Genomic DNA, 13,950 nt, shown 5'->3' with positions numbered 1-13,950 from the left:
GAGAGAGAGAAAGAACAAGAAAACCAAAATAGCTGCTTCTAAAAATCAAAGCAGTGTGTAATATCAACCGATGGCCCGACAGAGGCTGAACTGGACCAAAATCTTTCCTCTTTGAGGACACCCATTAGCAAGAATGGTGCATAATAAGCCAAGATGGTGCATAATAAGCCACGATGGTGCATAATAAGGAAAGCCAGGTGGAATAGAGAGCGAGTGAGCAGTTGATTTTTAGAGGAAGGGCGCTAACCTGTTTAGTGCTGCTGAGGATTAGCTTTTGCTAGCAGCCTTGAGGGCAGCATAACCTGCTGTGTAGTGGATAATAGTATTTGGTTAGCTGTAATTAAACAGCACAAATCCTTATTCAATATCAACAGTGTTAGTCTGTCCAGCGAAAATGTGCATAAAAATATCAAATAATTAATACATGTAGCCACCGAAATTTGCATAGCCAAGATGGCCGACAAAACAACTGCCTAAAAAACCATGGTCAGGAAAGAAAAACTGAAAGGATCTGGCAGAGGGAGGGAGCCACATCATACAGTAATCTAGTGATTAATTCCAGCTCTCAGAAAATGTCCTCCACATGCTCATTGCTTTCCCTCCATATAAAACCCAGACTGCAAATGGCAAGTCTTTCATAAAGATCAGCCCTGATAGGATTCATACGTGTCCTGTCCACACAGAGGTCTGAGTGTTCTCATACAAAAAGGCCTTGTATGCATTCTTTGTCACAGGTGGGGCCAACCTAATTAAGATGAGAGAGAGAGAGAGAGAATGAGATTCTTGGCTCTCGGTTACCCTGGCCGATACAGTCCACTTCTGTTGGCCCACCGAGGACTGTTCTTTCGCTCGCTTTCTTTTAGTCCCCCTTTCCCTCATCATTGCTCTCTCTCTCTCTCCTCCATCTCTGTCTGTTCGTCTCAGGGCTGGGAGTATGAGTCTTAGCAGCCCCAGAAATAGCACAGTCTCCTCTTTTCCGTAGGTACCCAGGGACTGCCGTCCCGCTGTACCCTCTCAGCAGGAAGGGTGTGTGTGTGTGTGGTGTGGCTAGTATCCACATGCTTCCCAGACAAAATAGTTTGGAAGAGTTAGTGCATATATAATGCAGACTTTTTGTGACGTTTTTGTTTACTTCAGTTGTTCAGGCATACAACAATTGTTTTTGAGGCAGGCGGAAGTCAGTAGCCGAAGTCTACGCCCCTTCGTCGGTGATTGGTCAATAATAGGGAATGTTCACTAAAGTCTTTGTTGTCATTCAACGAGAGATGACTCATTTTCATGTAAAAAATAAAATAAGAGACAAATACTGCAAACATCTTAGTTAGATGTAAAATTGCGAGACTAAGATCTCCTCAGCAAAAACTTCAAAATGAATAACAGATTTCTTGAGTTATCTTAGATTAATTTGGACTATTTTGAAAAAGTGTATACTGGCTACGGCGTCTCAAAATGGACAAACAATACTATCGCCACTTTTTAAGGGAGTATACAAGCACACTTGTTCGGTTCGCCTAGCCGAGCTCGGCGCCAGCTGAACTGAAGAATGCTGACGCCTTAACAGACACATCTCCTGGGCCTGTGCCAGCCAAGCAGGGAGGGACCCAATGGGGGTCTCAGAGAGCTCACCAGGGGTGGCCACCCACCCCCCAAACCCCTCTCCTCGGCTGGCCCCATGTGTCTGAAGCATCTGGTAGGGCCTTCCATCATCTCTCCTCACTTCCCCATTAGGAGCCAGCATGCTGGCACACCACTGTCCAGTCCAGGTGATGATGCAGATGGGGCTTGGAATCTGTCAGAGACTGCCAGTGAATGTGAACAAAGGGGTTTATATGAATGTAATTACCTGTTGTGATCCACATGGCGTAATCCTCAGTTAAAAGAAGCCAAAACGTCAGCAATGGTAACCATTCCATTGACGCCAACGATCATGGCAACCCGATCACCTGCACAGCTTGGATGCCCATACAGACAGACACCACTCTGTACTGGTTGGAGGAGGTGTGTCAGTGCTTTTGCAGCAGGCTAATGCAGTTTGGCAGCGTGCTAACAGGGTGATGGACTGACCGGCAGTGCATAACCTATTGTGAAGGAGGGTGCTACATTTTACAGCACGTCGTCAAACCAGTCGCACAGTCAGGTTGTGTTAAGACACAGACATGGTTCGTTTAGTTTCAATCCATTAACATGATCTGTCTCAGTAAACAGAGCTACAGTAAAGACAAAGGAGCATAGCCGAGCTCAAAACGTATGTGGGCAACCACACACACACACACACACACACACACGAACACACACACGTCAGAGTCATAGAGTGCATTCGGAAAGTATTCAGACCCCTTGACTTTTTCAAAATTTGTTACATTACAGCCTTATTCTAAAATGTATTAAATAGTTTTTTCCCCCTCATCAATCTAAACACAATACACCATAACAACAAAGCAAAAACAGGTTTAAAGAATTTTTGCAAATATATATACACTGCTCAAAAAAATAAAGGGAACACTTAAACAACACAATGTAACTCCAAGTCAATCACACTTTTGTGAAATCAAACTGTCCACTTAGGAAGCAACACTGATTGACAATAAATTGCACATGCTGTTGTGCAAATGGAATAGACAAAAGGTGGAAATTATAGGCAATTAGCAAGACACCCTCAATAAAGGAGTGATTCTGCAGGTGGTGACCACAGACCACTTCTCAGTTCCTATGCTTCCTGGCTGATGTTTTGGTCACTTTTGAATGCTGGCAGTGCCCTCACTCTAGTGGTAGCATGAGACGGAGTCTACAACCCACACAAGTGGCTCAGGTAGTGCAGCTCATCCAGGATGGCACATCAATGCGAGCTGTGGCAAGAAGGTTTGCTGTGTCTGTCAGCGTAGTGTCCAGAGCATGGAGGCGCTACCAGGAGACAGGCCAGTACATCAGGAGATGTGGAGGAGGCCGTAGGAGGGCAACAACCCAGCAGCAGGGCCGCTACCTCCGCCTTTGTGCAAGGAGGTGCACTGCCAGAGCCCTGCAAAATGACCTCCAGCAGGCCACAAATGTGCATGTGTCTGCTCAAACGGTCAGAAACAGACTCCATGAGGGTGGTATGAGGGCCCGACGTCCACAGGTGGGGGTTGTGCTTACAGCCCAACACCGTGCAGGACGTTTGGCATTTGCCAGAGAACACCAATATTGGCAAATTCGCCACTGGCGCCCTGTGCTCTTCACAGATGAAAGCAGGTTCACACTGAGCACATGAGCACATGTGACAGACGTGACAGAGTCTGGAGATGCCGTGGAGAACGTTCTGCTGCCTGCAACATCCTCCAGCATGACCGGTTTGGCGGTGGGTCAGTCATGGTGTGGGGTGGCATTTCTTTGTGGGGCCGCACAGCCCTCCATGTGCTCGCCAGAGGTAGCCTGACTGCCATTAGGTACCGAGATGAGATCCTCAGAGCCCTTGTGAGACCATATGCTGACACATGCACATTTGTGGCCTGCTGGAGGTCATTTTGCAGGGCTCTGGCAGTGCACCTCCTTGCACAAAGGCGGAGGTAGCGGCCCTGCTGCTGGGTTGTTGCCCTCCTACGGCCTCCTCCACATCTCCTGATGTACTGGCCTGTCTCCTGGTAGCGCCTCCATGCTCTGGACACTACGCTGACAGACACAGCAAACCTTCTTGCCACAGCTCGCATTGATGTGCCATCCTGGATGAGCTGCACTACCTGAGCCACTTGTGTGGGTTGTAGACTCCGTCTCATGCTACCACTAGAGTGAGGGCACTGCCAGCATTCAAAAGTGACCAAAACATCAGCCAGGAAGCATAGGAACTGAGAAGTGGTCTGTGGTCACCACCTGCAGAATCACTCCTTTATTGAGGGTGTCTTGCTAATTGCCTATAATTTCCACCTTTTGTCTATTCCATTTGCACAACAGCATGTGCAATTTATTGTCAATCAGTGTCGCTTCCTAAGTGGACAGTTTGATTTCACAGAAGTGTGATTGACTTGGAGTTACATTGTGTTGTTTAAGTGTTCCCTTTATTTTTTTGAGCAGTGTATATATATATATAAAAAAACTGAAATTTCACATTTACATAAGTCTTCAGACCCTTTACTCAGTACTTTGTTGAAGCACCTTTGGCAGCGATTACAGCCTCAAGTCTTCTTGGGTATGACGCTACAAGCTTGGCACACCTGTATTTGGGGAGTTTCTCGCATTCTTCTCTGCAGATCCTCTCAAGCTGTCAGGTTGGATGGGGAGCGTCGCTGCACAGCTATTTTCAGGTCTCTCCAGGGATGTTCGATCAGGTTAAAGTGCGGGCCCTCCTGGCTGGGCCACTCAAGGACATTCAGAGACTTTTCCCGAAGTCACTCCTGCATTGTCTTGACTGTGTGCTTAGGGTCATTGTCCTGATGGAAGATGAACCTTCACCCCAGGCTGAGGTCCTGAGCGCTCTGGAGCAGGTTTTCATCAAGGATCTCTCTGTACTTTACTCCGTTCGTCTTTGCCTCAAACCTGACGAGTCTCCCAGTCCCTGCCGTTGAAAGACATCCCCACAGCATGATGCTGCCACCACCATGATGCTGCCTCCACCATGCTTCACCGTGGGGATGGTGCCACGTTTCCTCCAGACGTGACGCTTGGCATTAAGGCCAAATAGTTCAATCTTCGTTTCATCAGACCAGAGAACCTTGTCATTTTCCTTTTATTGAGGAGGGGCTTCCGTCTGGCCACTCTACCATAAAGGCTTGATTGGTGGAGTGCTGCAGAGATGGTTGTCCTTCTGGAAGGTTCTCCATCTCCACAGAGGAACTCTAGAGCTCTGTCAAGGCCCTTCTCCCCCGATTGCTCAGTTTGGCTGGGCAGCCAGCTCTAGGAAGAGTCTTGGTGGTTCCAAACTTCTTCCATTTAAAGATTATGAAGGTTCTTGTGGACCTTCAATGCTGCAGACATTTTTTGGTACCCTTCCCCAGATCTGTGCCTCAACACAATCCTGTCTTGGAGCTCTACGGAAAATTCCTTGGACCTCGTGGCTTGGTTTCTGCTCTGACATGCACTGTCAACTGTGGAACCATATAGTGACAGGTGTGTGCCTTTCCAAATCATGTCCAATCAATTGAATTTACAACAGGTGGACTCCAATGAAGTTGTAGAAACAACTCAAGGATGATCAATGGAAACAGGATGCACCTGAGCTCAATTGAGTCTCATAGCAAAGGGCCTGAATACTTATCTTATTAAGGTGTTTTTTTAATTTGTAATAAATTGGCAAAAAAAATCTAAAAACCCATTTTCGCTTTGTCATTATGGGGTATTGTGTGTAGATTGCTCAGGAAAACAAAATATTTTATACATTTTAGAATAAGGCTGTAACGTAATAAAATGTGGAAATAGACCAAGGGGTCTGAATACTTTCCAAGGTACTGTATATGAAGACTAGACTGCATGTGAAAAGATAAGGAATGTGGAGAGAAGGTATGGATCGTGGATGATCAGGGATAGAGAGGAGAGGAGGAGGGTGTTTTGTGTAGGACTCATAAGATGCCCGAACCCTATGTTTCTCCTAAGACCTTTTTCTTTGCACCGATGGTACAAGTGTACAGAGTGGCCAGAGCCCAACACCACCAAACTGTCACTTGCAGAGCTAGGGGGGGCCTACCCAGCCTAGATATGAAAGAGAGCGGTCTACAGTGGAAACTTGGCAGCCAGTTAACACCAGTTTTGTCTATTAAAGCCTTCTCTGCTGGCTCCAGTATTGGACCCGGACCAGACGGAAACACCTTCGACTGAGGGATAACATACCCAACTGATTAAAATGTCCATTGGATGTGCTTGGGGGGACTCAGATATTCCCAAGGACAGACTCTCCAAGCTGGCTCATCTTAAACATGTCCACCCACCACTACGCTGTGATAGTTCAATTAAAAGCACGCCACGAAATCAGATGTCTAAGAAAAGTTGTCATAGTAACTGTAGATGTTCAAGCCAAGGCTAAACAGAGATAACTCAATTAGTACATTTGAATTAGCCTGTCGACCCCATTACTACACTAAGTGTATTTATGGTATTTCAGTGTCACCGTTGAATTGGATAGGTTTTATGAAAGCAAACAAACACTCTTCTACGTGCACACACACACACTAAGTTGACAGAAGCTGTACCAATATGGATTGCCATTTGGATTTCTTGCAAAGCAGGAATCAGTTTTACAACCCAAAAATTGAAATAATTTTGGGATGAAATCGTAACTGTGCTAAATACTTCTTCCATTAATATTTATGTCCACCTAAAACTAAAATCCTCCTATTTCCTGCCCACTCTGCTCCTCTTTGTCCTTGATTCTTTCCTACATGGCTTAGGGTGAGAGCAGGAGAAACAAGCTCTAAATTGTTTTTTTTAAATTCTGTCGCTTTATCTGCACTGATTGGAACATACTTGACAAGTGAAAACAATAATGGTGGACGCTCATCGTGAGGCTGGCTTTCACCTGGCAAATTGTCAGTGCTGAAGAAGAACAGGGAGCGAGGTGAGGTCAGATTTTGATGCGGTAAAGAATGAGCCGGAGAGAGAAATTACAGGAGAACTCTTTAGCTTACACAACAGCCTCAGCCTGGTCTGAGCCAGTACCATGCCAACCCCTGACTCAACATTTGGCCCAGTTCAGAATCAGAATCAGCAAGAATTAGATATGCATTACAATTAGATATAGGCTGAACGGTATAGGGAATGTGTAGGATATCAGAGCCTGACTGATGATCTATCCCAATGCAGTCAGGGAAACATGCATCAATAGTCTATACGAGCTGGGTGGATACAACTCCCAGTGTCATGGTGAGTTCATGCATGAGCTATGCAGCATAATATCAACATATATATTTTACACAAGGGGCCCATTCCCTTAAAAAGAAGGCCTGCAATCCTTAATCTAGTTTTGTGGAGAAAAGTTGTTCATTGATAATCCTCACACAGCTAGGAGGAATGAGGAGTGATGCCAGTTCACTGTTGAATTATAAACTAATACATTATCAGTTCACCAAACAGTTGTCTCGACTGACAATGATACATTAAAATGGTTTAGGGTTTGAGGACTGCATTGAGCTTACATACTGTTATGATTTGCACTTGTAGGCACAACTGGCAGCAAATGGACAATGTGCTTCTTTGTTGATTAGTTCAATATATAATAGTGAGTTTGACAGTTTTGAGCTTGTAGCTTACTGACATGAATGCCTTGCCAGTCTTCAACAGCCTAAAACAATGTGTGCCATTGCCATAACGACATGATAAGAGGGCAGAGCACTTGTAAACTGTCACCACAGTGACAAGTACAGTCTATCTCATACAAGTGATGCAGTGCATGGCATACAGTCATGTAAGCTTGATGAGTATTATGTATTGCTCCCCCGAAAGTGTGGTTTACCTTGATGAGGCATTGTTATGGTATCGTTGACATTAGTGGAGCCCACGTTATAAATTATGACTGCAGAAGCGTTGTGGAGTGCAGCGACGTTGCGAATTTTATCTCTGAATGTACAATTCCCTGCAGCTATCAACGCCATCCAAGCATTGTTTTGATAAGGCAGGGGATACTTAGCGTTCGGGTCGCAAGCTTGTCTCTCTTGCAAAAGCAAAGGCATCAACACTTGCCCTCTTGCTTCTTTCTTGGGGGAGTGCTCGCCATATCTTCCACACTCAGTCTTCTCTGTTTTGATTTCTGAAGTCACGGGATCCACATAAGTAATGTTGACAAACGCGGTGTACCATTCTTCTTTCTCCGCCACCGTAAAGTCCAGGCACATAAAATGCACGAAGCAAAAGGATACCAGCCATGTTGAGAGAGCTAGACTGCGGCAGGCTTGGATGAGGGACGTTGCCATGTTCAGTCCGAGGATATAGCGAGCGTTTCCCTCTCCACCAAGCCTAAAAGCTGCCTCTCGCTGTTAGCCTCCCCACCTTTCCAAGCTCGACGACTACGATTTCGGACTACCCTGAAGTTGAAATACTTGAAAAGTGATGTAGCAAACCAACTGGTTAAAGGTAGTTTCTGGTTGTTGACAGAAATGTTTTTAAACAGTTGGTTGTAGTCGTGCTTCTCCACCCTGCCTACTGCTACCTAAGCGACTGGCCTGCAATGTTGTTGTCAATCAGCTGTGCGCGCTGGACAAGCTTTCTTAACATGTGACCTGGGCGGGGATCACGAAGATAGTCGAACCTGTCCCCCATAATACAGGCTAGTGTTCGCCTATACAGGGATCGGCAATAGGCGTCCGCGAATTATTGATTTTCGCCCACCAAAGTTGTTAGTAAAAAAAAAAGCAAATATATATATACACTACAGGTCAAACGTTTTAGAATACCTACTCATTCAAGGGTTTTTCTTTATTTTGACTATTTTCTACATTGTAGAATAATAGGGAAGACATCAAAATGAAATACACATATGGAATCATGTAGTAACCAAAAAAGTGTTACAAATCAAAATATATTTTATATTTGAGATTCTTTAAATAGCCACCCTTTGCCTTGATGACAGCTTTGCACACTCTTTTGACCGGTATGTGTATATATATATATATATATATATATATATATATATATATATATATATATATATATATACTTTATTATGGGAGATTTTAGTAATGGTAAAATAATGTAAAATCATCAGGAATTCAGCCAAAATGTAATTTAATGTAGAACATATCTTCCCAAGTATTCCAACAAATAAAAAAAATGTGTTGCTTGCAATATGTAATCACAATATTTATCCAGCAGAGGACAATATTGTTTACTTGATTACAGGTCACAGACCCCCCTCCCCCCTCCCCCCCACACACACACACAATTTACATTGGGGGTTTCGAATTACAGGTTAATACTGTCAAGACACATTGCAGAAAAATAACATGACCATAGCCGTGGGTCTGTGACCTGTAATCAAGTAAACATTGCCCTCTGCTGGGTAAATATTGTGATTACATATTGCAAGCAGTTCTTCAAGTTGACCTCAAGAGAGCACTGTATCCTACTACATGTCCATCATCATGCCAGCCTTTGGAAGAGAGAAAACAGGTGAGTGCGTCATAAGCCCTATATACACGTCCCAATTAATCACATTCTTTCCAATGAAAGGAAATCTAGATAAATGCAGTCTAATAATAGTTTTACATGAACTCAAATCAAATGTTATTTGTCACACGCTTTGTAAACAACAGGTGTAGACTAACAGTGAAACGCTTACTTACGGACCCTTCACTTAGCAACAATGCAGAAAGAAAGAAAATAGAGCAATAATAGAAAGTAAAACACGTAATAATAAAACAAATAATAAATACACAATGAGTAACGATATACCCGGGGTACTAGTACCGAGTCAATGTGCAGGGGTACGAGGTAATTGAGGTAGATATGTACATATAACTAGGAATAAAGTGACATATACTAAACAGTAGTATATACTATATGTACATACAGTTTGTGTGGTAACCAGCTATAATTAGACCAAGGAACATGTACAATACATGGCGAGGGCTAACAGATATCACACACACACAAACTGTGACTAAGAAACCCTACTATATGTATTTTAGTGTAAACAGCAACCCCATGAACAGAGACAGTATATTATTATATGCATTGAACTGTATTTTGGAAGGCTCTATAAGTATTTCTAAGTGTCAAGCTTATCATGTTAGGGCATCTGACCAGCCGGTGGGTCTAAAGCAGTGTTGGGGGGCTCTGGGTAAATCTACATATCCACACTAGCATACCACCTGAATGCATGCCTAATATGGCTTCATACTAGGAGATATGTTAATGTGGATATTGGAACCGAGCCAGACAGTCTCAGGCTTGTTGCATTGCCACTATTGATGTGTAATTATTCTGAACACCCAAAATACAGCAAGTTAACAATATGAAGTTAGATTAACACAAGACTCGTAACAAACGTTTTATTAACCATGGAGAAATGTAGCCATAAAACAACATGTGCTTCTGTGAAAACTCTGATTGACCACATATTTCGTGGACACGTTTCTGGACGAGGCTGGATACCAGGAGGATCTGAGAATGACAGACTGTTGTTTAGTACAGTATCCTACACACACAACACTGTGTTCATATAGACAGATGGAGATAGATACAGTAAACCTACATGTGGTCAGATGAGATGGTATATTTCCTCTAGAGAGGATTTTTGTACAGTAATAAGGTGACAGGTTGTTGCATTTCCACAGCACAGCCTGGGGAAGGGAGATTTCACTGGAAATAACTAGGCCATGTCTCCATCTAATCACTTTCCTTACCATTTTGAAGTAGGAAACCAAAAGTATTTTATGCCATTGCCACCACATATGAAATTACAAAATCGATTCCATTTGATCTGCATTTGCCAAGGCGTAAAACTATTGACGTAATACTTTTGGAGTCAATTCAATCAAACTCACAGTGCATTATTTGCACAAGACTGTATGAATTTGTCCCTCAGTCAGTGGTCAGGTGCCTTGTTAATAGTAAACAAATTGTGAAATATATATCTCTTGCAGTAGCTGACAGCTAGCTGACATTCATTATGTTGGTATCGGAGACATGGGGGAAGTTTAAGGAAATGACTCAGAACACAGAATGACACAGAACACATCAACAACAGCACCGTTTCTGTTTGAGCCATCTCATGATACTTTGTGGTGGTTACAGCACCTACACATAATAACCCCATAATGTCAAAGTGGAATTATATATTTACTTTTTCTACAAATCAATTAAATATGAAAATCTGAAATGTCTTGAGTCAATAAGTATTCAACCCCTTTGTTATGGCAAGCCTAAATAAGTTCAGGAGTAAGAATGTGCTTAAGTCACAGAATACAGTAGGTTGCATGGACTCACTATGTGCAATAATAGTGTTTAATACTGTAGTGGGCTAAATCAGGGTCACAGTGATTATTGGTAGTCTTAAACAAATCTACATTGAAACAAAGTATATACCTCACACACATGGTTATGGGCTTAAAAAAAAGTCACCTATACCATGTCTGATATAGAGTTGATGTATTACATTTTGATTTTGCATCCCAATATTACACTTTATATACATCACAAAAGACTGAAATATAACACAACTGTTTGACAGAAACATTGTAATTTGTCTGTTTTAAAAATATATATTTATTAATAAAACTATGAATAATATTAATAACATTCCACCCATGAGGCCAAATAGGGTGCTTTGGTCATTGACTGCAGGAAAGGGCTACAATGATTTTTGAATGCCTACCTCGTACCCCACACACAATTATCTGTAAGGTCCCTTAGTCGAACAGTGAATTTCAAACAGCGCATGCACGCTGACACGGTCGCCAGTTGTACAGTGTTTCCTCCGGCACATTGCTCCTGCTGGCTTCCGGGTTAAGCGAGCAGTGTGTCAAGAAGTAGTGCGGCTTGGCAGGGTCATGTTTCGGTGGATGCATGGCTCTCCACATTAGCCTCTCCCGAGTCCGTACGGGAGTTGCAGCGATGGGACAAGACTGTAACTACCAATTGGGTATCATGAAAAAGGGGTAAAAACTTTATAAATAAAGCTAAGCACAGACTAAATCCTAGAGGAAAGCCTGGTTCAGTCTGCTTTCCAAAAGACACTGGGAGACAAATTCACCTTTTGTCACATGTGTTTCCTCTCCGGCCTCTAGGTCACCAGGCTGCTCGTTATGTCGCACACCTGCCACCGTCGTTACGCGTACCTGCGCATTGTCAGACTCATCTGGACTCCATCACTTCCCTATATATATCACTCCCTTTGGTTCCTTCCCCAGGCGTCATTGTTTATTTTTCTTGTTTTGTGTTATGTGCCGTTTATTTTACTAAAACACTCACTCCCTGAACTTGCTTCCCGACTCTCAGTGCACATTGTTACAGAATGACGCCTCACCTAAGGGAAGCGGGAATGACTTTGTGTCCGGGAGCTGCTACAGGCTTGCATGCCTCAGACAGATCGCCAGGCTCCCCGGCCTTCGCGGGTTCGTCAGGCTCTCAAGCCTCAGCTGGATCACCAGGCTCCCCTGCTTCCACCGGCTCGTCAGGCTCTCATGCCTCAGCTGGATCGCCAGGCTCCCCTGCTTCCACCGGCTCGTCAGGCTCTAAAGCCTCAGCTGGAACGCCAGGTTCCCGCGCCTCAGCAGAGGTGATCGGTCCGCTCCTGATCCCGGGGATCGTCCCTTTGGTCGGCGTCTTGCGGCTGGAAGGGGGTACTACCACGTGTGCTTCTTCTCCGGCCTCTAGGTCACCAGGCTGCTCGTTATGGCGCACACCTGTCACCATCGTTACGCGTACCTGCGTGTCGTCAGACTCATCTGGACTCCATCACTTCCCTGAATGTCACTCTCTTTGGTTCCTTCCCCAGGCATCAATGTTTCTGTTTCATGTCTGTGTGCTGTTAATGTTTCTTGTTTTGTATTATGTTCCCTTTATTTTCTTAACACTCACTCCCTGAACTTGCTTCCCGACTCTCAGCGCACATTGTTACACCTTTCAGCAGGACAATAACCTAAAACACAAGGCCAAATATACGCTAGAGTTGCTTACCAAGACAATATTGAATGTTCCTGAGTTTTGACTTAAATCTGCTTGACAGAGCTTGAAGAAATTTGATTTTTTTTTTTAAATATTGTACAATCCAGGGGTGCAAAGCTCTGACTTACCAAGAAATATGCACAGCTGTAATCACTGTCAAAGGGTATTCTAACATGTATTAACTCAGGGGTGTGAATACTTACACTACTGTTCAAAAGTTTGGGGTCACTTAGAAATGTCCTTGTTTTTGAAAGAAAAGCACATTTTTTGTCCATTAAAATAACATCAAATTGATCAGAAATACAGTGGAGACATTGTTAATGTTGTAAATTACTATTGTAGCTCAAAATGGCCAGAAACAAATAACTTTCTTCTGAAACTCGTCAGTCTATTCTTGTTCTGAGAAATGAAGGCTATTCCATGCGAGAAATTGCCAAGAAACTGAAGATCTCGTACAACGCTGTGTACTACTCCCTTCACAGAACAGCGCAAACTGGTTCTAACCAGAATAGAAAGAGGAGTGGGAGGCTCCGGTGCACAACTGAGCAAGAGAACAAGTACATTAGAGTGTCTAGTCTGAGAAACAGATGCCTCACAAGTCCTCAACTGGCAGCTTCATTAAATAGTACCCGCAAAACACCAGTCTCAACGTCAACAGTGAGGTGTTGAGGTGACTCCGGGTTGCTGGCCTTCTAGGCAGAGTTCCTCTGTCCAGTGTCTGTGTTCTTTTGCCCATCTTAATCTTTTATTTTTATTGGCCAGTCTGAGATGGGGCTTTTTCTTTGCAACTTTGCCTAGAAGGTCAGGAATTTTAGTTTGGAATTTTCTATTACGGTATCTTTACTTTTACAGAATTATGACAATTGGATACCTTTTCCACCACTGGTTAGAGGTAATAATACAGACAACAGCAATAACACAATCTTCAAACAGGCAGACTGTTCTCTTTCTTCAAGGCTTCACTATCGACCCGTTTGATCTGCATGTGGTCTTCTCCATTTCTCAAAAGCCCCCTTCATTCCTTGAATGTGGAACGAATCTGTCAATAACCAATAATAAACTGCCATTTTTGATTTAGGTTCCCTACACCCAGTGGTGGAAAAAGTAGCAGTTGTCAGACTTAAGTAAAAGTATAGATACCTTAATAGAATGTTCCTCAACTAAAAGTGAAAGTCACCCAGTAAAATACTACTTGAGTAAAAGTCTAAAAGTATTTGGTTCTGAATATACTTAAGTATCAAAAGTAAATGTAATTCCTAAAATATACTTAAACATCAAAAGTCAAAGTATAAGTATAAATCATTTTAAATTCATTATATTACGCAAAACAGGTGGCACCATTTTCTTGTTTTGAAAATGTACGGATAGCCAGAGGCGGATGACCACGCA

At 43.3% G+C, this 13,950-nt stretch overlaps 1 protein-coding gene across 1 annotated transcript in view; it reads right to left on the bottom strand.

Moving 5' to 3' along the window:
• LOC120034791 (RING finger protein 150-like) overlaps positions 1-8,112 on the bottom strand; it is a 31,269-nt gene extending 23,157 nt beyond the window's left edge. Inside the window, exon 1 of the mRNA XM_038981412.1 lies at positions 7,412-8,112. Coding sequence (XP_038837340.1) covers positions 7,412-7,868 — 457 coding nt within the window. The 5' untranslated portion in view covers positions 7,869-8,112. The remainder of the gene's footprint in view (positions 1-7,411) is intronic.
• Positions 8,113-13,950: the final 5,838 nt, after the last annotated feature.

The sequence above is a fragment of the Salvelinus namaycush genome, chromosome 42, assembly GCF_016432855.1.
Source record: "Salvelinus namaycush isolate Seneca chromosome 42, SaNama_1.0, whole genome shotgun sequence".
In the NCBI taxonomy this organism is placed as follows: domain Eukaryota; kingdom Metazoa; phylum Chordata; class Actinopteri; order Salmoniformes; family Salmonidae; genus Salvelinus; species Salvelinus namaycush.
The sequence above is the reverse complement of the archived record's forward strand: the minus strand, read 5'-3'. Positions and strand labels throughout refer to the sequence as shown.